Source organism: Leucoraja erinacea, chromosome 2 (assembly GCF_028641065.1).
Source record: "Leucoraja erinacea ecotype New England chromosome 2, Leri_hhj_1, whole genome shotgun sequence".
NCBI classification, from domain to species: Eukaryota; Metazoa; Chordata; class Chondrichthyes; order Rajiformes; family Rajidae; genus Leucoraja; species Leucoraja erinaceus.
Genome location: NC_073378.1, coordinates 28,454,712 through 28,481,138, shown reverse-complemented (window position 1 = coordinate 28,481,138; position 26,427 = coordinate 28,454,712). Strand labels below are relative to the sequence as shown.

General features: G+C 52.1%; 1 protein-coding gene across 1 annotated transcript in view; it reads right to left on the bottom strand.

The window, feature by feature from the left end:
* Positions 1-23,859, bottom strand: part of rreb1a (ras responsive element binding protein 1a) — a 55,389-nt gene extending 31,530 nt beyond the window's left edge. The window contains 5 exon segments of the mRNA XM_055653851.1: positions 10,313-10,476; positions 11,285-11,374; positions 15,942-16,147; positions 18,134-18,268; positions 23,686-23,859. Coding sequence (XP_055509826.1) covers positions 10,313-10,476; positions 11,285-11,374; positions 15,942-16,139 — 452 coding nt within the window. The 5' untranslated portion in view covers positions 16,140-16,147; positions 18,134-18,268; positions 23,686-23,859.
* Between the last annotated feature and the right edge of the window lie 2,568 nt (positions 23,860-26,427).

Here is a 26,427-nt window from a genome sequence, read left to right as displayed (position 1 = left end):
CTAACCTGCCCTTACTGGCCAGCAATGTCCCAGCTACATCGTGTCACAGTGATACAGCCTGGAAACAGGCCCTTCAGCCTAACTTGCCCACACCGGCCAACAATGTCCCAGCTACATCGTGTCACAGTGATACAGCATGGAAACAGGCCCTTCGGCCCAACTTCCCCACACCGGCCAACAATGTACCAGCTACGTAGAATCACAGAGTGTGGAAACAGGCCATTCGGCCCAACTCGCCAACACCAGCCAACAATGTCCCAGATTCATAGTCCCACCTGCCTGCGCCTGGGCCCTATCCCTCCAAACCTGTCCTATCCATGTACCTGTCTAACAGTTTCTTAAACGTTGGGATAGCCCCAGCCTCAACTACCTCCTGTGGCAGCTCGTTCCACACACCCACCACCCTCTGTGTGAAAATGTCACCTCTCAGATTCCTATTAAATCTTTTCCCCTCTCACCTCGAACCCGTGTCCTCTGGTCCTCGATTCCCCTACTCTGGGCAAGAGACTAAAGTTTAGACAAAAATGCTGGAGAAACTCAGCAAATTCGAAACCTGAAACGTCCCCGATTTCCTTCGCTCCATAGATGCTGCCTCACCCGCTGAGTTTCTCCAGCATTTTTGTCTACCTTCGACTTTCCAGCACGTGCAGTTCCTTCTTAAACAAGACTTAAGTTTAGTTTAGTTTAGTTTAGAGATAGCGCGGAAACAGGCCCTTCGGCGATCACTCCGTACACTAGTTTAGTCCGTGCCGACAAGCCGACAAGCGATCACGCCCTTCGGTAACACTAGGGAATAAAGAGGAGCGATATTAACGTATCTCTAAACTAAATAACTAAACGGAACTAAATTATCCTGCACACACTAGAAACGTGTTCGGGTGGGAGAGTGTCCCACCACACGCACCAGCCTTCGATAACTTTACATTAGACAGTTTAGTTCAGTTTATTGTCACGCGTACCGAGGTTGCCTGCTAACAGCTGAGTAGAAACTGTCCCTGAATCTGGAGGTGCACATTTTAGAGATACTGCGCGGAAACAGGCCCCTTTGGCCCACTGGGTCCGCGCCGACCAGCGATCACCCCGTACACGAGCACTGTCCTACCCTCACTAGGGACAGTTTACAAAGCCAATTAACCTACAAACATATGGCTGATAATTTTACCCCAGTCATTCCTTCTTCTCCCCGCTCCCGTCCGGCAGAAGGTACAGAAGCTTGAAAGCGCGCACCACCAGACTCAGGAACAGCTTCTTCCCCTCTGCTATCAGGCTTCTGAACGGTCCTTCCATAAGCTAGGGTCACTGTCCGATTCACCTCTACCCCATTGCGGACATTGGACTTTGTCTCTGGAACTGATGCGCTACAATGCTGAGAACTATATTCTGCGCTCTGTATCTTCCCCTTTGCTCTACCTGTTGTACTGGAGTTTGACCTGATTGTATTTATGTGTGGTATTATCTGATCTGATTGGACATCATGCACAACAAAGCTTTTCCCTGTACCTCGTTACACGTGACAATAATGAACCTTTATCTAAAACAACACAAAGTGCTGGAGTAACTCAGAGGGTCAGGCAGCATCTCTGGAGAACACTTAATTCGAGAGGACCAGCGTACTGAGGCTCTATAAGGCGCTGGTCAGGCTGCATTTGGAAGATTGTGACCAGTTTTGGGCTCCATTTCTGAGGAAGGATAGAAACATAGAAACATAGAAAATAGGTGCAGGAGTAGGCCATTCGGCCCTTCGAGCCTGCACCGCCATTCAATATGATCATGGCTGATCATCCAACTCAGTATCTCGTACCTGCCTTCTCTCCATACCCCCTGATCCCTTTAGCCACATCCCTCGTAAATATAGCCAATGAACTGGCCTCAACTATCTTCTGTGGCAGAGAGTTCCAGAGATTAACCACTCTCTGTGTGAAAAATGTTTTTCTCATCTCGGTCCTAAAGGATTTCCCCTCTATCCTTAAACTAAAAAACGGCTGTGAGCATCCACACAGTCTATTTCTCCATGGGCCTCTGCATTTTGCTGCTTAAAGTCAGGCTGAGGCCAACAGGTTGGGACAGGTGAGCTATGACTGAGAACATTCCAGTCCCTGGAGACCAGCTCTCTCCCTCTCCTCTCCCAAAGGCATGGTCCAAGCATTCCTGCCTTCCCTCCTCCAACGTGACGAGATTTTGAGTGGAAAATATAGGTTTAGACAATAGACAATAGATAATAGGTGCAGGAGTAGGCCACTCGGCCCTTCGAGCCAGCACCGCCATTCATTGTGATCATGGCTGATCGTCCCCAATCAGTACCCCGTTCCTGCCTTCTCCCCATATCCCCTGACTCCGCTATTTTTAAGAGCCCTATCTAGCTCTCTCATGAAAGCATCCAGAGAACCAGCCTCCAGCCCTCTGAGGCAGAGAATTCCACAGACTCACAACTCTCTGTGGGAAAATGTTTTTCCTCATCTTAGTTGAGGCTGGGACTACCCCAACATTAAAAGGCATTTGGACAGGTACATTGATAGGGCAGATTTGGAGGGATATGGACCAAGCGTGGGCAGGTGGGACCAGTGTAGATGGGGCATATTGGTCGATGTGGGCAAGTTGGGCCGAAGGGCCTGTTTCCACCCTGTGTGACTCTAATGCCCCTGTCCCACTTAGGAAACCTGAACGGAAACCTCTGGAGACTTTGCGCCCCACCCAAGGTTTCCGTGCGGTTCCTGGAGGTTGCAGGTGGTTGCAGGTAGTGTGGAAGCAGGTAGAGAGACTGACAAAAACCTCCGGGAACCGCACAGAAACCTTGGGTGGGGCACAAAGTCTCCAGAGGTTTCCGTTCAGGTTTCCTAAGTGGGACAGGGGCATTACTGTGTGACTATGACTCTAATCATTCACATGAGTTTGCGAGACTTGGTTAAAATGTTCTACCTCGTAGCGGTTGAAGGCAGCTACTGGACCGAGACCGACATTTTGTGATCCAAAATACTTCTAGTTTGATTTAGTTTGGAGATACAGCACGGAAACAGGCCCTTCGGCCCACCGAGCCCATGCCGACCAGCGATCCCCACACACTAACACTATCCTACACACACATTAGGGACAATTTACAAATTTTTAACTGGTCAATTAACCTGCAAACCTGTACGTCTTTGGAGTGTGGGACAAAAGCAGAGCACCTGGAGAAAACCCACACAGGTCACGGGGAGAACGTACAAACTCCGTACAGACAGCACCCGTAGTCAGGATCGAACCTGGGTCTCTGGCGCTGTGAGGCAGCAACTCTACCGCTGCGCCTCCGTGACCGCCTTAAGTCCTAGTTGGATTGAACGATGGAATTGCAATCCCATGAAACCTGCACAAGGGGATATAAAGTTATGAGAGGCGTAGATAGGGTAGACAGTCACAACCTTCTGCCCAACGTGGAAATATCCACCACCAGAGGGCGCAGCTTTAAGCTGAGAGGAGCAAAGTTTAAAGGAGATGTGCGGGGCAGGTTTTTTTTACACAGAGGGTGGTGGGTGCCTGGAACGCGCTGCCAGGGGTGGTGGTGGAGGCAGATACAGATAGTGGTGTTTAAGAGGCTTTTGGATCGGCACATGGATATGCAGGGGATAGAGGGCCATGGATCAGGTGCAGGCAGAGGAGAGTTGGTCTTGGCATCGTGTTCAGCACAGACATTGTGGGCCGAAGGGCCTGTTCCTGTGCTGTACTGTTCTATATTCTATTAGCATTTCCTCATATCTCCACCAACTCTGTCTTAATTAAAGTAGATTTGGCTAGGTTTAGAGATTAGTTCAGGTTCATTATTGTCACGTGTACCGAGGAACAGTGAAAAGCCTTGCTGTCCAGTCAGATCAGATAATACCACTGCACATAAATACAATCAGGTCAAACTCCAGTCCAATAGGTAAAGCAAAGGGGAAGATACAGAATGCAGAATTTAGTTCTCAGCATTGTAGCGCATCAGTTCCAGAGACAAAGTCCAATGTCCACAATGGGGTAGAGGTGAATCGGACAGTACCCCAGCTTATGGAAGGACCGTTCAGAAGTCTGATAACAGAGGGGAAGAAGCTGTTCCTGAGTCTGGTGGTGCGCGCTTTCAAGCTTCTGTACCTTCTGCCGGACGGGAGCGGGAAGAAGAAGGAATGACCGGGATGGGACAGGGACAAGTCTTTGATTGTGTCGGCTGCTTTCCCCGAGGCAGTGTGAAGTGTAGATGGAGTCGATGGTGGGGAGTGTGGTCTGTGTGATGGACTGGGCCACATCTACAATGGTGGGTAGTGTGGTCTGTGTGATGGACTGGGCCACATCTAGAATGGTGGAGAGTGTGGTCTGTGTGACGGACTTTAGAGATGTAACGTGGAAACAGGCCCTTTGGCCCACCGAGTCCGCGCCGACCAGCGATCCCCGCACACGCTAACACTGTCCTACACACACACACACACACACACACACAGGGGACAATTTACAATTTTTACCGAAGCCAATTAACCTACAAACCTGCACGGCTTTGGAGTGTGGGAGGAAACCGGAGCTCCCGGAGAAAACCCACGCAGGTTACGGGGAGAAGGTACAGACTCGGTACGGGCACCACCGGCAGTCGGGGATGGACCCCGGGTCCCCGGCGTTGTGAAGCGGCAATTCTACCGGCTGCGCCACCGTGCTGTGTTCTCAGCCGTGGGGCAACGAGGGTGAATGGAGGAGGGAGGGGTTCCTCGGATCTTACCCATGCTCGGACACGGAGTGGTGGGGGGGGGGAAGGGGGGTGGAGAAGGCGAAGATCAGCCCAGAGCTCTCTTTCTGCTGGGTTTAAACAGACAGTCGCTATGTGGCCTCGGCTCTGGCTCCTGCCCGTGGCCGGCGCTGGCTTCATCAATAATGAATAGAAGTTCTCATCGCAGCCCCAGAGCCGGGTGACATCCGATCAGCTCCACTAAGTCCTGGAACACGGGCCGCTGAAACGTGAGAGGGGGGCGCAGCGGGTGGAGCTGCTGCCTCGCTGAGACCACACCTGGAGTAGTGTGTGCAGTTTTGGTCCCCTAGTTTGAGCAAGGACATTTTTGCTATTGAGGGAGTGCAGCGTAGGTTCACCAGGTTAATTCCCGGGATGGCGGGACTGTCATATGCTGAGAGAACGGAGCAGCTGGGCTTGTATACTCTGGAGTTTAGAAGGATGAGAGGGAATCTCATTGAAACATATAAGATTGTTAAGGGCTTGGACACGCTAGAGGCAGGAAACATGTTCCCGATGATTCCAGAACCAGGAGCCACACAGTTTAAGAATAAGGAGTAAGCCATTTAGAACGGAGATGAGGAAACACTTTTTCTCACAGAGAGTGGTGAGTCTGTGGAATTCTCTGCCTCAGAGGGTGGAGGCAGGTTCTCTGGATACTTTCAAGAGAGAGCTAGATAGGGCTCTTAAAAATAGCAGAGTCAGGGGATATGGGGAGAAGGCAGGAACGGGGTACTGATTGTGGATGATCAGCCATGATCACATTGAATGGCGGTGCTGGTTCGAAGGGCCGAATGGCCTACTTTTGCACCTATTGTGTATTGATGCCTCACGGCACCATGACTATGGATGTTGACTGTACGTAGTTTGTATATTCTCCCTATGATTTTCGTGGTCCGTACAGACAGCACCCGAAGTCAGGATCGAACAACAGACAATAGGTGCAGGAGTAGGCCATTCGGCCCTTCGAGCCAGCACCGCCATTCAATGTGATCATGGTTGATCATCCCCAATCAGTAACCCGTTCCTGCCTTCTCCCCATATCCCCTGACTCCGCTATCTTTAAGTGCCCTATCTAGCTCTCTCTTGAAAGCATCCAGCGAACCGGCCTCCACCGCCCTCTGAGGCAGAGAATTCCACAGACACACAGTGTTTCCTGGTCTCCGTTCTAAACCCCTTATTCTTAAACTGTGTGGCCCCTGGTTGTTGTCTCCTGCAGAACCCGGGTCTCTGGTGCTGTGAGGCAGCAACTCTACCGCTGAGTCACCCCTAAATGCATTTGCTGGTGTTATTTCCTTGTGTCTACTGTTACAAGATGTAAATGCGGCTGCAGAGATGTCTAATGCTTTGGTTATTAACCGTCGAGCAGGTTTTTCCAGTCTTGTCAGTCCTGTGAAATCAGCTCAGGGCTGGGGCATGTAGAAACACGGAGCTGCAGGTGCTGGTTTATACCAGAGATAGGCACACAATGCTGGAGAATGGTCAACCCCAAAACATCACCTATCCATGTTCTCCACAGATACTGCCTGACCCGCTGAGTTACTCCAGCACTCTGTGTCTATCTTCAGGATTTAGCATGCTTAGTTTCGACAACGTACTTTTATTTCTGTCTCGAAAAATTAAGTTAACATAGAAACATAGAAAATAGGTGCAGGAGTAGGCCATTCGGCCCTTCGAGCCTGCACCGCCATTCAATATGATCATGGCAGATCATCCAACTCAGTATCCTGTACCTGCCTTCTCTCCATACCCCCTGATCCCTTTAGCCACAAGGGCCACATCTAACTCCCTCGTAAATATAGCCATTGAACTGGCCTCAACTACCTTCTGTGGCAGAGAATTCCAGAGATTCACCACTCTCTGTGTGAAAAATGTTTTTCTCATCTCGGTCCTAAATGATTTCCCTCTTATCCTTAAACTGTGGCCCCTTGTCCTGGACGTAACAGACACAACTGAGTCCGTGGGTTCTGAGAACAAAGCGTTGATCTCTCAGCAGTGGGACTTATCTACCCCAGTCAGGCAATGCGCTGTTCTATAGGTCGGTGATACTTGGCCCTTCAAACTCCAGTGTGCTTCACCCCAGGGTGACTCTAGCAGAGGTTGGATCGGCCTTGCTGAGGGTAACGCTCCCCGTCTCTACCTCCCTGTCCCCTCCCCCGGGCCCACAGTCCCCCGGCAGGAAGTCAGTGTTTATCTCCCGCGTCCCTGCCGGTGGAGATACGATCACAGCCGGTGTCAGCGCCCCTCAATCATCGCCAACGCTTCCCCACCCAGCCCACGGCCAACACACCCCCCACGCTCACTCTGTGAAACTGACCCGCTGAGTTACTCCAGCACTCTGTGAAACGTCACCTATCCACGTTCTCCACAGATGCTGCCTGACCCGCTGAGTTACTCCAGCACTCTGTGTCTTTTTCCCCCCTGTATATCAGCATCTGCAGTTCCTTATGAATCTAGCAAATCCCAAAATACAAGCGCGTGCACCACCATACGTGATTACAATCGAGCCGTCCACAGTGTACAGATGCACGATCAGCGAATAACGTTTAGTGCAAGGTAAAGCCAGTAAAGTCCGATCAAGGATAGTCCGTGGGCCACCAATGAGGTAGATGGGAGGTCAGCACTGCTGTTTGTGTGTGTGTGCGTGTGCGTGTGTGTGTGCATGTGTGTGTGTGTGTGTATGTGCGTGTGTGTGTGTGTGTGTGTGTGTGTGTGTGTGTGTGTGTGTGTGTGTGTGTGTGTGTGTGTGTGTGTGTGTGTGTGTGTGTGTGTGTGTGTGTGTGTGTGTGTGTGTGTGTGTGTGTGTGTGTGTGTGTTTGCGTGTGTGTGTGTGTGTGCACGTGTGTGTGTGTGTGTGCGTGTGTGCGTGTGTGTGTGTGTGTGTGTGTGCGTGTGTGTGTGCGTGTGTGTGTGTTTGCGTGCGTGTGCGTGTGTGCGTGCGTGCGTGCGTGCGTGTGTGTATGTGCACGTGTGTGTGTGTGTGTGCAGACCAGACCAGACCAGAGCTGAGCTGAACGGACCGAGCAGGATGCTGGGGTGTGGGCGAGAGTGCGTGTTCTCGGGATGTAGGAGGTGAGGGGGAAAGAGGGTGGGATGGTACGGAGTGATGGCATTACCCCAGTCTGCCGATCCCTTCTTCACGCTGCCTCGGCATGCAGTAACGTGGAAGAACGTGCAGTAACATGCAGTATCATGCAGTAACGTGGAAGAATGGAAGAATGGAAGAATGTGCAGTAACATGCAGTGACGTGGAAGAACTGCAGTAATGTGCAGTAACGTGGAAGAATGTGCAGTAACATGCGGTAATGTGCATTAACGAGCAGTGGCGTGCAGTAACGTGCAGTGGCGTGGAAGAACGTGCAGGAATGTGCAGTGACGTGCAGTAACATGCAGTATCATGCAGTAATGTGCAGTAACGTGGAAGAACATGCAGTAACGTGCGGTAATGTATACTAACAAGCAGTGACGTGCAGCCACGCTGGAAGCTGCAGGCTGACAGGATGTGACCATGTTGTGGTTGCTCCTGTGACACTTTCACCTGGCCCACTGAACACTGCGGGCTTGTCACATCCGCAGAGAAAGTTTCTTCTGATGATCGTCTGCTGCAGTTTGCAGACGGAGCGATGCAGCACAGAGGATGCAGGACGGAGCAATGCACTGCAGAGTACTTGGGTCAGCATGGAAGAGTTGGGCCGAAGGGCCTGTGTCCATGACCCTGTCTACAACACTTGACTCTATCTCCAAGACTACAACACTCCAAGACTCCTTCTCCAGGCCGCTACAACTCCAAGTGCGACCTAAGGTCTCTCACTCCAAGCATTCACGACTCTTATCACCCAGTCTCCAATGTACACCATCTACAAAACTCCAACACTTCCCGAAACTCTGTCTCCAAGACTCTGTCTCCAGCACAACAAGTCTGTGAAAGTAAGCATGCAGGTACAGCAGGCAGTGAAGAAAGCCAATAGCATGTTGGCCGTTATAACAACAGGAGTCGAGTATAGGAGCAAAGAGGTCCTTCTGCAGTTGTACAGGGCCCTAGTGAGACCACACCTGGAGTATTGTGTGCAGTTTTGGTCCCCTAATTTGAGGAAGGACATTCTTGCTATTGAGGGAGTCAGCGTAGTTTTTCAAGGTTAATTCCCGGGATTAATTCCCAAGCCTGTCATATACTGAGAGAATGGACCGGCTGGGCTTGTACACTCTGGAGTTTAGAAGGATGATAGGATATCTCATTGAAACATATAAGATTGTTAAGGGTTTGAACACGCTAGAGGCAGGAAACATGTTCCCGATGTTGGGGGAGTCCAGAACCAGGGACCACAGTTTAAGAATAAGGAGGAAGCCATTTAGAACGGAGATGAGCAACACTTTTTCTCGCAGAGTGTGGTGAGTCTGTGGAATTCTCTGCCTCAGAGGGCGGTGGAGGCCAGTTCTCTGGATGCTTTCAAGAGAGAGCTAGATAGGGCTCTTAAAGATAGCGGAGTCTGGGGATATGGGGAGAAGGCAGGAACGGGGTAATGATTGGGGATGATCAGCCATGATCACATTGAATGGCGGTGCTGGCTCGAAGGGCCGAATGGCCTCCTCCTGCACCTATTGTCTGTTGTCACTAGGACTCTTGTTTCCAAGATCCCATCTCCATCTTCAAGACACCCTCCAAGTCTCCAACACTTTGAGTCTTGAAGACACCCAACAAAGTCTTGAAGACTCCATCACTCCATCTGATGTGTCACCATCACCATCTCCAAGACTCCGAGACCCTTATGGGCTTGTCCCACTTGGCGGTTTTTTAGGCAACTGCCGGCGACTGTCATAGTCGTAAGCAGGTCGCCGAAAAAACATGGCCACCATTGTCATCCTGGCGACAACCTACGACAGCACCCGCGTCAGGAGAAGTCAAGCTACGCTCATGGGCGTGAAACCCACTGTCACCGAAAATGTTTTCAACGTGTTGGAAAGTTTAGCAGCGACCAGAAAGAAGCTACGACTTTTTGCGCGACTGAGGAGACGACTCCCAGCGACCACTGCCAAAAAAAACGCCTAAGTGGGACAGGCCCATATGAGTCTTGGAGTCTTGGAGACGTTGACTGGAGGTGGATTGTTGGAGACTCAATAGACAATAGGTGCAGGAGTAGGCCATTCGGCCCTTCGAGCCAGCACCGCCATTCAATGTGATCATGGCTGATCATCCCCAATCAGTACCCCGTTCCTGCCTTCTCCCCATATCCCCTGACTCCGCTATCTTTAAGAGCCCTATCTAGCTCTCTCTTGAAAGCATCCAGAGAACCGGCCTCCACCGCCCTCTAAGGCAGAGAATTCCACAGACTCACAACTCTCTGTGAGAAAAAGTGTTTCCTCGTCTCCGTTCTAAATGGCTTACTCCTTATTCTTAATAGCCCTCAAGACTTGGACAATTGGAGAGTGTCTTGAATAGACAGAGATGGGAGAGGCCCGTAAGACTCTGTCTCCGTGTCCGAGACTTGTGGACTCGTAAACTTGTAAAGTCCAAGTTCCCGAGCCTCTGAGTTCTGACCGGTCGGTGCGTGCGAGCCTCCAGTCCCGGGGGATGCGCGTGTGTCTGCCACTCACCTGTGCATGTTGCCGTTGGTGGTGAAGGCTTGTTGGCAGACGGAGCAGGTGTAGGGCCTCTCGCCGGAGTGGACCAGCATGTGTCGGTCCAGCGAGCTGGCCGAGCTCAGGGACTTGCCGCAGATGCTGCACGAATGGCTGTTGCCGCCGCTGTCCATGTTGTGCTGCAGACACACGCAGGCACACGCGTCAGCTCCCGATGTAACACGCAACAAACACGGCTCCACGCAACACACGCGTCAGCTCCTGTTAAACACGCAACAAACACGGCTCCGCGCAACACATGCACACGCGCCACCGTTCAACACGCAACAAACACGGCTCCGCACAACACACGCACACGCGCTCCCGTTAAACAAGCGACAAACACGGCTCAGCATAACACACGCACACGCACTCCCGTTAAACACGCAACAAACACGACTCCACGCAACACGCGCGCGCGCCCAAGCTCCCGTTAAACACGCAACAAACACGACTCCGCGCAAACGCACACCACCATCCAAGGTGACCTCAGACTTTACAGCACGGAAACAGGCCCTTCGACCCGCGCAGGGTTGGAGGGGTTGGGGAGGGGGGAAAGGGTGGAGGGTAACCTGGCAGGCGAGGTGTTGGAGGCGAAGAGGGAGGAGGGGGGAGGGAGGGCAGGAGAGGGAAGGGACGGAGAGGTGGAGGGAGGATGGGGGGTGAGAGGGAGAGGGAGGGGGGGGGGGGAGGTGGGTGGAGGGGAGGTAGGGGTAGGGGGGAGGGGGGGGATAGGGTGGAGGGGGGGAGGGGAGGGGGGAGGTAGAGGTGGTGGGGGGGAGGGGTGGATGGATGGGGAGAGGGGAGGGAGGGAGGGAGAGGGAGGGGGGAGGTGAGGGGGGAGGGGAGATGGGGATGGTGGAGGGGGGGAGGGGGGGGGTGGGTGGAGGGGGGAGAGGGAGAGGAGGGAGGGAGGAGAGAGGGAGAGGGAGGGGGATGGGGGCCTACCTGTCGGATGTGCATGGTGAGCAGGTGCTGGGTGCCACAGTCCTTTCCACACAAGGGACAGATGAAGGAAGACATCTCCTCTTTGGTTTCCTGTCACAACAGAGACAGCAACAGGTCAGAGTGCGGGGGAGATCCTTCGGCCCATCTTCACCATCCTATCCCAGATGGACGCAGAGTGCTGGAGTAACTCAGCGGGAAACTCAGACCCTTCAGGGTCTCGACCTAAAACGTCGCCTACTGCTTCTCTCCATAGGTTCTTCCAGTTCCTCCAGCATTTTTTGTCTTCTTTGGGGGGATACATGGTTGATTTGGTTTGGAAACAGCTCCGTCCAAGACCGCAAGAAATTACAGAGAATTGTGGACGCAGCCCAGACCTTCGCACAAACCAACCTCCCTTCCATTGACTCCATCTACACCTCACGCTGCCTCGGCAAGGCCAGCAGCATCATCAAGGACCAGTCGCGCCCCCGGCCACTCCCTCTTCTCCCCCTCTCCCCTCGGGCAAAAGGTACAGAAGTGTGAAAACGCACACCTCCAGATTCAGGGACAGTTTCTTCCCAGCTGTTATCAGGCAACTGAACCATCCTACCACAACCAGAGAGCAGTGCTGAACTACTATCTACCTCATTGGTGACCCTCAGACTATCCTTGATCGGACTTTGCTGGCTTTACCTTGCACTAAACGTTATTCCTTTATCCTGTATCTGTACACTGTGGATGGTTCGATTGTAATCATGTACTGTCTTTCCGCTGACTGGTTAGCACGCAACAAATGCTTTTCACTGTACCTCGATACACGTGACAATAATCTAAAAAGGGCAGGTTTGGAGGGATATGGGCCAAATCAATCAATCAATTGTCATCTTGCAAAGCAACAGTTGTACAGTGCAAACGCGGGCAGGTGGGACTAGTGCAGCTGGGACATGTTGGTCGGCGTGGGCAAGTTGGGCCGAAGGGCCTGTTTCCACAATGTGTAACTGTCTCTGAACTAAACTAAAGATGCAAAGAACTGCAGATAATGATATAAAGTGCTGGAGTAACTCAGCGGGTCAGGCAGCATCTGTGGAGAACACGGATAGGTGACGTTTCACAGAGTGCTGGAGTAACTCAGCGGGTCAGGCAGCATCTGTGGAGAACATGGATAGGTGGCGTTTCACAGAGTGCTGGAGTAACTCAGCGGGTCAGGCAGCATCTGTGGAGAACATGAATAGGTGACGTTTCACAGAGTGCTGGAGTAACTCAGCGGGTCAGGCATCATCTGTGGAGAACATGGATAGGTGGCGTTTCACAGAGTGCTGGAGTAACTCAGCGGGTCAGGCAGCATCTGTGGAGAACATGGATAGGTGACGTTTCACAGTTACTCCAGCACTTGCCCACCCCCCACCCCTTTCCCTCTCCCATCTCCATCTGTGTCTCCACCCCCTCCCCCACAACCTGGCTGCACCTCTGGCAGTTTAACCTTGGATGGGATCGGCAATGTTAAACCCGCTGTCCCGGCCAGTATTGACTCAAGAGTTGATCATTAACCAGCGGTCGGGTTGTGAACCATTCCTGCACACAGCGTGCAGCCCAGAGCAGGTCAAACAAACACACACAGAGCGTTATCCTGCAGGGGGCTGCTCATATTGATGCAGCATCTCTGGACGCCCCGCGCGTAGGTCGGGGAGAGGGGGTAGTAGGGCCGGGGATGTCCTGGTCGGGTTGCTCCTGGGCCTGGCCAAGCTGGCCATCCGCGAGTGTCGGGGCCAAGCGGGAAGAGGGCACTGCCCGAGACGGCTGCCTGCTGCCCCTTTTCCGGGGGGTCACGTCCGCGCCCGGCTGGCGTTAGAGAGCGACTACGCGCTGCCCACGGGCGCCCTGGGGGATTTCCGGGACCGCTGGGCACCGCGGGGCGGGGTTGAATACATCCTTGACTTCAAGAGAGTCAAATTTCAGCCATGATCACACTGAATGGCGGTGCTGGCTCGAAGGGCCGAATGGCCTACTCCTGCATCTATTGTCTATGTTTCTATGGGGAGATAGTTGTTGAAGAATTTTTGGTTTACTTGTACTATTGGTGGGCTTTGTTTTGAATTCTTGATTATTATAAACAGTACTGTAAATATTTGAATGAATCTATTTTTGGTTAGAGCTGCTCCCAGCACTGTTTGCAGTATTGCGAGCAGTTCTGGTCGCCCCCATTACAGGAAGCATGTGGGGGCTTTGGAGATATACCAGAATGCGTAGGAAGGAACTGCAGATGCTGGCTTATGCCGCAGATAGACACAGAGTGCTGGAGTAGCTCAGCGGGTCAGGCAGCATCTGCGGAGAACATGGATAGGTGACATTTCACAGAGTGCTGGAGTAACTCAGTGGGTCAGGCAGCATCTGCGGAGAACATGGATAGGTGACGTTTCACAGAGTGCTGGAGTAACTCAGCAGGTCAGGCAGCATCTCTGGAGAAAAGGAATGGGTGGCATTTCCGGTCGAGAACCTTGGGTCGGGGACTTTGGAGAGGGTGCAGAGGAGGTTTACCGGAATGATGCCTGGATTAGAGGGGTTCAGCTACAGAGAGACTTTGGAGACACTTGGATTGTTTTCTCGAAACATCAGAGGTTGAGGGGAGACCTGATAGAAGTGTATCTATATAGAAAACTATGACGCATAGACACCTTCACAGACTATTGTCTTGCATAGAGGGAGTACAGAGAAGGTTTACCAGACTGATTCCTGGGATGTCAGGACTTTCATATGAAGAAAGACTGGATAGACTCGGCTTGTACACTCTAGAATTTAGAAGATTGAGGGGGGATCTTATAGAAACTTACAAAATCCTTAAGGGGTTGGACAAGCTAGATGCAGGAAGATTGTTCCCGATGTTGGGGAAGTCCAGAACAAGGGGTCACAGTTTGAGGATAAGGGGGAAATCTTTTAGGACCGAGATGAGATAGACATTTTTTACACAGAGAGTGGTGAATCTCTGGAACTCTCTGCAACAGAAGGTAGTTGAGGCCAGTTCATTGGCTTTATTTCAGAGGGAGTTAGACGTGGCCCTTGTGGCTAAAGGGATCAGGGGGTATGGAGAGAAGGCAGGTTCAGGATACTAAGTTGGATGATCAGCCATGATCATATTGAATGGCAGTGCAGGCTCGAAGGGCCGAATGGCCTACTCCTGCACCTATTTTCTATGTTTCTACAAAAGGACTGGACAAGTTAGATGCAGAAAAAATGTTCGCAATCTTGGGGGAGTTTAGAACCAGGGGCCACAGTCGAAGAATAAAGGGGAGGCCATTGAAAACTGAGATGAGAAAATACCTTTTCATACATCTATTTTCTATGTATCTATGATTGATTGGTGGAATACCAATCACTTAGGAGCATGATCAGAGGACGGTGGCGCAGCGGTAGAGTTGCCGCCTCACAGCGCCAAAGACCCGGGTACTATCCTGACCTCGGGTGCTGTCTGTGCGGAGTTTGCACGTTCTCCCCGTGACCTGCGTGAATTTCCTCCGGGTGCTCCGGTTTCCTCCCACACTCCAAAGACGCCCAGGTTAATTGGTTCCAGTAAAATTTGCAAATCGTCCCTAGTGTGTGTGGGATAGTGTGGGGATCGCTAGTCGGCGCGGATTCGGTGGGACAAGGGGCCTGTTTCTCTAAACTAGATAAAACTGAGGAAATTCAGAGTCTCTCTGAGGATTCTTCAATGCTTCTACTCTGGGGCTGTAGAAAGCGTCTTGTCCGGCAACATCTCCATCTGGTTTGGGAACAGCACTGCCCAGGACAGGAAGGCTCTGCAGAGAGTAGTGCATTCGGCCGAACGCACTAGGGGAACTACACTCGCCCCCCTCTGCAGGACCTATACACCAGGACGTGTAGATCCAGAGCCAGCAACATTATGGGGGACCCCTTCCACCCCAGTAACGGACTGTTCCAGCTGCTACGGTCAGGCAATCGCCTCCGCTGCCCCGCTGCGAAAGCAGAGAGGATGAGACGGAGTTTCTTCCCACAGGCCGTCAGGACTGTAAACTCTTATCTCACCAGGGACTCATTTACTAATTTACTGTTGTGTGTCTTTTTAAAAAAAAATTCCTAAAATGTAAATACTAGTTCTGTTCTGTTCTGTTGTTCTGTTGTTTTTTGCACAATACGCAGGCATTGCCACTTTCATTTCACTGCACATCTTGTATGTATACATGACAAATAAAGCTGACTTGACTTGACTTGAACTAAACTACACAGAGGGGTATCCGGGAGGCCTCTGGGCAGTATCGTGGGGTATCTGTGCGGTATCCGGGTGGTATCTGGGCGGTATCCGGGGGGTATCCGGGGGGTATCCGGGGGGTATCTGGGCGGTATCCAGGGGATATCAGGGCGGTCTCCAGGTGGTCTCCGGGGTGGTATCCGGGGGGTTTCTGGGCGGTATGTGGGGGATATCAGGGCGGTCTCCGGGTGGTACCTAGGCAGTATACGGGGATATCAGGGCGGTCTCCAGGGGGGTATCTAAGCAGTATACTGGGGTTATCAGGTGGTATCTGGGGGGTATCTGGGCGGTCTCCGGGGGTATCTGGGCGGTCTCCGGGCGGTATCCAGGGGGTATCCGGGCGGTCTCCGGGGGTATCTGGGCGGTATCCAGGGGGTATCCGGGCGGTCTCCGGGCGGTGTCCGTGCAGTCACCTACCTGTTTGGGTTTGCGAGCGGAGGGGGTGACCTTGAGGGGGCTCCTGTCGCTGGCGGTCTTGTCACCTGTCACCTCCCCACTCAGGCTCCCCACACCCATCACCGCCGACATCATGGAGTTGACCGAGGACAGGTCATCCCCACTGGGCTGGCACGGCAACATCGGCGCTCCCCTCTCCTCCGGCAGAACCTCCTCCATATCACCGTCTGTGGGCAACAACACAACACACCATTGGCCCATCTACATTGGCCATGACAGCACAACAACATATCTTTTGATTGCAGAAGATAGACACAGAGTGCTGGAGTAACTCAGCGGGTCAGGCAGCATCTGTGGAGAACATGGATAGGTGACGTTTCACAGAGTGCTGGAGTAACTCAGCGGGTCAGGCAGCATCTGTGGAGAACATGGATAGGTGACGTTTCACAGAGTGCTGGAGTAGCTCAGCGGGTCAGGCAGCATCTGTGGAGAACATGGATAGGTGACGTTTCACAGAGTGCTGGAGTAACTCAGTGGGTCAGGCAGCATGTCTGAAGAGAAGGAATGGGTGACGTTTCAGGTCAAGACCCTTGTTCAGACTGGTTAGGGTGGGTTAGGGAAACAAGAGATATAGACGTTGATGTGGAGAGACAAAGAACAATGAATGGAAGATGAACGGAGGAATCACAGAGGGGGAGCAGCGAGAGAGAACGTTACAAAACCCTCGTCAGGGGACAACAGGACAACTTCTTCAAGGTGGACATACCTTGTGCAGATTTCACAGTGGAGCGGACGAAATGTGTAGGAAGGAACTGCAGATGCTGGTTTAAACCGAAGATAGACACAAACCGCTGGAGTAACTCAGCGGGACGGGCAGTTACAAAAATAAGCCACTTCCAGTGTACGGATATAGGATGAGGGAATAACGTTTAGTGCAAGGTAAAGCCAGCAAAGTCCTCCCCTCCATTCTCTGCATAGAATACATTCATAGCCTGCTCTGGCAGGGGCAAGTCGGGCTGAAGGGCCTCTTTCCCTGCTGTACGACGAACATTAGCTGTGGCATGGAGTGATGCTACCCTGAGATACCGCCCAGATACCGCCCGGAGAGACCGCCCAGATACCGCCCGGAGATCGCCCAGATACCGCCCGGAGACCGCCCAGATACCACCCGGAGACCGCCCAGATACCGCCCGGAGACCGCCCAGATACCTCCCGGATACCGTCCACCAACAACTTCTCCTGGATCACCCATGTAGGAGCAATGAACAAGAAAGCACACCATCACCTCTATTTCCCGACAAGGCTTAGGAAGTCCGGAATGTCCCCATTAACTCTCCACAACTCCTCCAGATGCATCGTAGAAAACATTTTATCGGGATGCATCACAACTTGGTTTGGAAACAGCTCCGTCCAAGACCGGCAAGAAATTGTAGAGAATTGTGGACACAGCCCAGACCATCACACAAACCAACCTCCCTTCCGTTGACTCCATCTACACCTCACGCTGCCTCGGAAAGGCCAGCAGCATCATCAAGGACCAGACGCACCCCCGGCCACTCCCTCGTCTCCCCTCTCCCGTCGGGCCGAAGTTGGGCCGAAGGGCCAGTTTCTTCGCTGTAACTCTCTCTGACTATTATTGTAAACACCTCTATAAGATCTTGGGCTTGGACACGCTAGAGGCAGGAAACGTGTTCCCGATGTTGGGGGAGTCCAGAACCGGGGGCCGCAGTTTAAGAATAAGGAGTAAGCCATTTAGAACGGAGACGAGGAAACACTTTTTCTCACAGAGAGCGGTGAGTCTGTGGAATTCTCTGCCTCAGAGGGCAGTAGAGGCCGGTTCTCTGGATACTTTCAAGAGAGAGCTAGATAGGTCTCTTAAAAGTAGCAGAGTCAGGGGATATGGGGAGAAGGCAGGAACGGGATACTGATTGGGGATGATCAGCCATGATCACATTGAATGGCGGTGCTGGCTCAAAGGGCTATTGTCTATTGACCCATTGACCTTTGACCTATGACTATTGACCAATGACCCTTTGACCAATGACAATTGACCCATTGACCAATGACCATTGACCAATTGACCAATGAACATTGGCCAATGACCATGAACCCAGTGACCAATGACCCATAGAACCAAACCCAAGAGGGTGGCAGCCAATCCAAACAGCTACCCCTTGGCCATGACACTACTATCTCATGGTTCCAACACCTACCTCCATCTTCTCTGGGGGCTTGAGGTTGGACATCACCCTCGGCCTCCTGCTCGCCACTCCCATCGGGTGACGATGTTAGCTCCGCACAAGATGACCGACTCTCACCGACCTTCTCCTCTGAGCCACTGTCCGCCACTGTGGGGCAAAATAGAGACTAGATCAGGTTCAACTCCGCATTGCAATCGAGCCAGTGGATGTTAAACAGCGGGTAGTGGTCAGCTTCATCTCCCCGCAAGTGTCACAGAGTGGTACAACGTGGACACAGACCCTTCCGCCCAACTTGCCCACACCAGCCAACATGTCCCAGCTACACCAGTCCCACCTGCCTGCGTTTGGCCCATATCCCTCCAAACCTGTCCTATCCACGTACCTGTCCAAATGTCTCTTAAATATTGTGATACTACCTGCCTCAACTACCTCCTCCTGCAGGTCAGGCAGCGTCTCTGGAGAACGTGGATAGGTGACGTTTTGGATCTGAAGAAGGGTTCTGACCTGATACGTCACCTATCCATGTTCTCCACAGATGCAGCCTGACCCGCTGAGTTACTCCAGCACTCTGTGAAACGTCACCTATCCATGTTCTCCACAGATGCTGCCTGACCCGCTGAGTTACTCCAGCACTTGGTGTGTTGAGCTATTTCATGAGCTGTACCTGGATTGAGGATGTAGTCTCGAGGAAACTAATTGTCACACGTACCACACCTAGTTGGCAAACAATTAGTCAGTTCCGCTTAGTTTTTCTGATTAGACAGCCAACAGTGAACTGGTTTCTCAGCGTGGAAACAGGCCGTTTGACCCAACCTGCCCACGCCGACCAACATGCCTGGAATATAGATCATCTGACTGGTGTTTCAAGATGAGGAACAGCATGAGGCGTAGTTCAGTTTCGTTTTGTTTAGAGATACAGCCCAGAAACAGCCCCTGCGGCCCACCGAGTCCGCGTTGACCAGCGATCCCCGCACACTAAAGGCCCTGTCCCACTTTCCCGAGTTTCTCACGAACTCTCCCGAGTTTTCCCCTTGTTTCGAACTCGGGGAATGTCGGGGAATGTCGGTAGTGAGCCCGTAGGGAGTTCGTAGATGTTTAGTAGCGGCCCGTAATGCCAGCCGTGGGAACTCGGGGCATCAGGTAAATCGGGACGTTTTTTTTCAGCATGTTGAAAAATGTCCACCAGTAAAAAAAATACATAGCCCCGAGTACCTACGGACGGCTATTACCGTAATTCTCCGAGTTCGAATCAAGGGGAAAACTCGGGAGAGTTTGTGAGTAACTTGGGAAAGTGGGACAGGGGAACACTCTCCTACACACACACTGGGGACAATTTACAATCTTTGCCACAGCCAATTAACCCACAAACCGACAAACCCCCATATACTGGTGCCCCCCCCCTAAATCCCCCATATACGTGCCCCCCCCAAATCCCCCATATACTGGTGCCCCCCCCAAATCCCCCATATACAAGTGTCCCCCCCAATCCCCCATATACAGTGTGTCCCCCCTAATCCCCCATATACAAGTGCCCCCCCCTAATCCCCCATATACAAGTGCCCCCCCCTAATCCCCCATATACGTGCCCCCCCCAAATCCCCCATATACAAGTGTCCCCCCCCCAAATCCCCCATATACTAGTGTCCCCCCCAATCCCCCATAACAAGTCCCCCCCCCCTAATCCCCCATATACAATGCCCCCCCCTAATCCCCCCTATACAAGTGCCCCCCCCTATACCCCATATACGTGTCCCCCCCAATCCCCCATATACTAGTGTGTCCCCCCTAATCCCCCATATACAAGTGTCCCCCCCCCCATAATCCCCCATATATACTGGTGTCCCCCCCCCCTAATCCCCCATATACTAGTGCCCCCCCCCTAATCCCCCATATACTGGGTGCCCCCCCCTAATCACCCATATACTAGTGTCCCCCTAATCCCCCATATACTGGTGCCCCCCCTAATCCCCCATATACTAGTGTCCCCCTAATCCCCCATATACTAGTGCCCCCCCCTAATCCCCCATATATACTAGTGTCCCCCTAATCCCCCATATACTAGTGTCCCCCTAATCCCCCATATACTATGCCCCCCCCCCTAATCCCCCATATACTAGTGTCCCCCTAATCCCCCATATACCCCCCCTAATCCCCCATATACTAGTGCCCCCCCCTAATCCCCCATATACTATAATCCCCCATATACTAGTCCCCCCTAATAATCCCCCCCCCTAATCACCCCATATACTAGTGTCCCCCTAATCCCCCATATACTAGTGTCCCCCTAATCCCCCATATACTAGTGTCCCCCCTAATCCCCCTAATCCCCCATATACTAGTGCCCCCCCCTAATCCCCCATATACTAGTGTCCCCCCCTAATCCCCCATATACTAGTGTCCCCCTATATACCCCATATACTAGTGTCCCCCTAATCCCCCATATACTAGTGTCCCCCTAATCCCCCATATACTAGTGTCCCCCCTAATCCCCCCCCTATACTGGTGTCCCCCTAATCCCCCATATACTAGTGTCCCCCCCCCGTAACAAGTCCCCCCCTAATACCTCATATACAAGTGCCCCCGCAATCCCCCATATACTGGTGTCCCCCTAATCCCCCATATACCCCTAATGCCCCAAGTGCCCCCGCAATCCCCCATATACTGGTGCCCCCCCCCCCATATACAAGTGCCCCCCTAATCCCCCATATACAAGTGCCCCCCTAATCCCCCATATACAAGTGCCCCCCCTAATCCCCCCTATACTGGTTCCCCCCTAATCCCCCATATACAAGTGCCCCCCTAATCCCCCATATACTAAGTGCCCCCCTAATCCCCCATATACTAATGTCCCCCCTAATCCCCCATATACTAGTGTCCCCCTAATCCCCCATATACTAGTTCCCCCCCCCTAATCCCCCATATACTAGTGTCCCCCTAATCCCCCATATACTAATGTCCCCCCTAATCCCCCCTAATCCCCCATATACTGGTATCCCCCTAATCCCCCATATACTAGTGTCCCCCTAATACAGCGTGGAAACAGACCCTTCGGCCCACCAAGTCCGCGCCGACCAGCAATCACCCGTCCACACTAGTTCCACGTTAGCCCAGTTTCTCACCCATTCCCCTGCACACACTAGGGACGATTTACGGAGGACACACTAACCTACAAACCCGCATGCCATTGGAGTGTGGTAGGAAACCGGAACGCCCGGAGAAAACCCACGCAGGTCACGGGGAGAACGTATAAACTATGTATGGACAGCACCCGGTCAGGATGGAACCCGGGTCTCCGGCGCTGTGAGGCAGCAACTCTACCCACTGCGCCATCATGCCGCCCGGTTAGAGCCTATGGCTGTTCCCATTAGTTCTAGGAGCAGAATTAGGCCATTCGGCCCATCAAGTCTACTCCGCCATTCAATCACGGTTGATCTCTCTCCCTCCTAACCCCATTCTCCTGCCTTCTCCCCATAACCCCTGACACCCGCACTAATCAAGAATCTTTCCCTCTCTGCCATAAAAATATCCACTGACTTGGCCTCCACATCCGTCTGTGGCAAAGAATTTCACTGATTCACCAGCCACTGACTAAAGAAATTCCTCCTCATCTCCTTCCTAAAGGAACGTACTTTAATTCTGAGGCTGTGACCTCTGGTCCTAGACTCTCCCGCTAGTGGAAACATCCTCTCCACATCCACTTTATACAGGCCTTTCACTATTCGGTAAAGTTTCTATGAGGCCCCCCCCCCCCCACTCAACCTTCTAAACTCTAGCGAGCACAGGCCCAGTGCCGACAAAACGCTCGTCATATGTTAACCCACTCATTGCTGGGATTTTTTTTGTAAACCTCCTCTGGACCCTCTCCAGAGCCAGCACATCCTTCCTCAGATACAAGGCCCAAAGCCCTGTGCTCCGTGGCCGGGGGGGTTTCCATGGTTTCCGGCCTAGGGGAAGAGGGAAGTCCAGCGTGGGAAACCTGAAGCAAAACTCAACTCGCTCTGCTGAAGCCGGCACACTTGAAGCAGAATTAGAGTTCCACCAGACACACCATGTGGGCCATCACAATCACACGCAGCTGTGGAATTTGAAATATGGCGATCGCACATACACTCACACAGTCATGAGTCGCACAGCATGGAAACAGGCCCTTCAGCCCAGCTTGCCCACACTGGTCAACATGTCCCATCTACACTAGTCCCACCTGCCCACGTTCGGACTCGTATCCCTCCAAACCTGTCCAATCCATGTATCTTTCTTAAACGGTGGGTGGGATAGTCCAAGCCTCAACTACCTCCTTTAGCCATTTATAACGGAGATGAGGAAACACTTTTTCTCAGAGAGTGGTGAGTCTGTGGAATTCTTTACCTCAGAGGGGGGTTCTCTGGATACTTTCAAGAGAGAGCTCGATAGGGCTCTTAAAAATAGCGGAGTCAGGGGATATGGGGAGAAGGCAGGAACGGGGTACTGATTGGGGATGATCAGCCATGATCACAGGGAATGGCGGTGCTGGTTCGAAGGGCCGAATGGCCTACTCCTGCACCTTTTGCCTATTGTCTATTGTCTCCTGTGACGGGCAAATAATGCTGGAGAAACTCAGCGGGTGAGGCAGCATCCATGGAGCGAAGGAATGGGCGAAGTTTCGGGTCGAGACCCTTCTTTAGACTGAAGAAAAGTCTCGACCCGAAACGTCACCCATTCCTTCGCTCCGTGGATGCTGCCTCACCCGCTGAGTTTCTCCAGCATTTTTGTCTACCTTTGATTGTTCCAGCATCTGCAGTTTCTTCTTAAACATACCCCCTCTGGCAGCTCGTTCCATACACCCACCACCATCAGAGTGAAAAAGTTACCCCTCAGGTTCCTAGTAAATCTTTCCCTCTCTCACCTTAAACCTATGTCCTCTGGATCCCGATTCCCCTACTCTGGGCAAGAGACTCTGTGCATCTACCCGATCTATTCCTCTCATGATGTTAAACACCTCTCTCTATAAGATCACTCCTCATCCTCCTGCGCTCCATGGAATAGAGTCCCAGCCTACTCAACCGCTCCCTATAGCTCACACCCTCCCCAACAATGGGAACACATTTCCTGCCTCCAGTGTGTCCAAACCCTTAAAAACCTTATATGTTTCAATAAGATCCTCACTCATCCTTCCAAACTCCAGAGTGTACAAGCCCAGCTGCTCCATTCTCTCAGCATACGACAGTCCCGCCATCCCGGGAATTAACCTGGCGAACCTACGCTGCACTCCCTCAATAGCAAGAATGTCCTTCCTCAAATTGGGAGACCAAAACTGTACACAATACTCCAGGTGTGGTCTCACTAGGGCTCTGTACAATTGCAGAAGGACCTCTTTGCTCCTATATTCGATTCTTCGTGTTATAAAGGCCAACATGCCATTTGCTTTCTTCACTGCCTGCTGTACCTGCATGCTTACTTTCATAGACGGATGTACAAGGACCCCCAGATCCCGTTGTACTTCCCCTTTTCCCAACTAGAGGGTGTGAGCTATCGGGAGAGGTTGAGTAAGCTGGGTCGCTATTCCTTGGTGTTTCAACGTGTCTCACCAGTTGATGCGTATTGGGATCATCTTAAAACCTTGGTGAGTTCTCCATGGATCTTGCCTGTGGTGGGCGAGGGGGGCGGGGGCGGGGGAGGTGAATTGTTAGCAGTAGAGATGAGACGATGTCCACAGCAGGCTTGAGATAAGGATGGAGACCAGAGAAGGTCCGGGGTTGGGGGGAGGGGAGACGGGAAATTAACACAAGACCGCACCCCCCCCCCCCCCCTCCCCCAACAACCTACTGTGACACACTTCCTGTTGCTACGGAAACGGCTAAAGATGATCTAGAACTCCGGTCCAGCTGTTGACCATGCAGGACGCAGCCCAGACCATCGCACAAACCAACCTCCCTACCATTGACTCCATCTACACCTCACGCTGCCTCGGCAAGGCCAGCAGCATCATCAAGGACCAGTCGCACCCCAGGCCACTCCCTCTTCTCCCCTCTCCCATCAGGCAAGAGGTACAGAAGTGTGAAAACGCACACCTCCAGATTCAGGGACAGTTTCTTCCCAGCTGTTATCAGGCAACTGAACCATCCTACCACAACCAGAGAGCAGTGCTGAACTACTATCTACCTCTTTGGTCACCCTCGGACTATCTTTGATCGGGCTTTGCTGACTTTACCTTGCACTAAACGTTATTCCCTTTATCCTGTATCTGTACACTGTGGACGGCTCGATTGTAATCATGTATTGTCTTTCCGCTGACTGGTTAGCATGCAACAAAAAGCTTTTCACTGTACCTCGGTAATTTGATACTAAACCAAACCATGGAAAGGAAAGTGCTTCAATTTCCCTCGTGACTGAACAAAGGTCTTAAGATCATAAGTGATAGGAGAAGAATTAGGCCATTCAGCCCATCAAGTCTACTCCGCCATTCAATCATGGCTGATCTATCTCTCCCTCCAAATCCGATTCTCCTGCCTGACACACGCATTCCCCACCATTGTAGATGTAGCCCAGTCAATAGACAATAGGTGCAGGACTAGGCCAATCATCCCTTCGAGCCAACACCGCCATTCATTGTGATTATGGCTGATCATCCACAATCAGTGCCCTGTTCCTGCCTTCTCCCCATATGCCCTGACTCCGCTATCTTTGAGAGATCACACTGTCCATCACACAGACCACACTCCCCATCATTGTAGATGTGGCCCAGTCCATCACACGGACCACACTCCCCACCATTGTAGATGTAGCCCAGTCCATCACACAGACCCAGTCCATCACACAGACCACACTCCCCACCATCGACTCCATCTACACTTCACGCTGCCTCGGGGAAAGCAGCCGACACAATCAAAGACTTGTCCCTGTCCCACCCCGGTCATTCCTTCTTCTCCCCGCTCACGTCCGGCAGAAGGTACAGAAGCTTGAAAGCGCGCACCACCAGACTCAGGAACAGCTTCTTCCCCTCTGTTATCAGGCTTCTGAACGGTCCTTCCATAAGCTGGGGCACTGTCCGATTCACCTCTACCCCATTGCGGACATTGGACTTTGTCTCTGGAACTGATGCGCTACAATGCTGAGAACTATATTTTGCGCTCTGTATCTTCCCCTTTGCTCTACCTATTGGACTGGAGTTTGACCTGATTGTATTTATGTGTAGTATTATCTGTTTGGACAGCATGCACAACACAGCTTTTCACTGTACCTCAGTACACGTGACTATAATGAACCTACACCAACTGAGACAGACAGACATTCATCATCAGCTAATTTGAAGTGACTATTCCACCTCCACAATGGGCCTGAACAAACTTCAAATGTCATCGTTTACTAAGTATATTCCACAGAGAAGTAGTTCTAACATAACATCGAGTGGAACACAAAGTGCTGGAGTAACTCAGCGGGTCAGGCAGCATCTTTGGAGAACATGGATGGTGTGAAGTGTAGATGGAGTCAATGGAAGGAGGATGAGGGGTGATCTTTTCGAGGTGTACAAAATCATGAGAGGCATAGATCAGGTAGATGCACAGAGTCTCTTGCCCAGAGTAGGGGAATCGAGGACCAGAGGACAAAGGTTTAAGGTGAAGGGGGAAAGATTTAATAGGAATCGGAGGGGTAACTTTTTCACACAAAGGGTGGTGGGTGTATGGAACGAGCTGCCACAGGAGGTAGTTGAGGCTATCACTGAACCATTTAAAAGGCATTTAGACAGGTACATGGATAGGACAGGTTTAGAGGGATACAGGCCAGGTGGGACTGACGTAGACGGGGCATGTTGGCCGGCGGGGGCTGAATGGCCTGTTTCCACGCTGTATCACTCTGTGACTGTAGCTCTTCCCCCACCCCACCCCCACACCCCTCCCATCTAAATCAGGAGCTGTAGGGCCTTGCCAACAATGCTCAGGTCAAACTCATCAATGAAGGACCACTGCCAGATCGCTTCTTGGTGCAGTTGCTGATGTAAAGGTGGGGGCAGAAATAGAAAGTTATTTACAGTGCCCGATACACAAAACCTTGAACCATGAGGCACATCGCTATTAATATCCCAGCCCCGCAGTTAAATCAACATATTGGCCGGCACGGTGGCGCAGCAGTAGAGTTGCTGCCTCACAGCGCCAGAGACACGGGTTCCATCCTGACTACGGGTGCTGTCTATACGGAGTTTGTACGTTCTCTCCCCGTCTCTCTGTCTCTCCCTCTGTCTCTCTCTCTCTCTCTCTCTCTATTTCTCTCTCTCTCTCTACCTCTCTCTCTGTCTCCCTCTCTCTCTCTCTCTCCCTCTTTCTCTGTCTCTC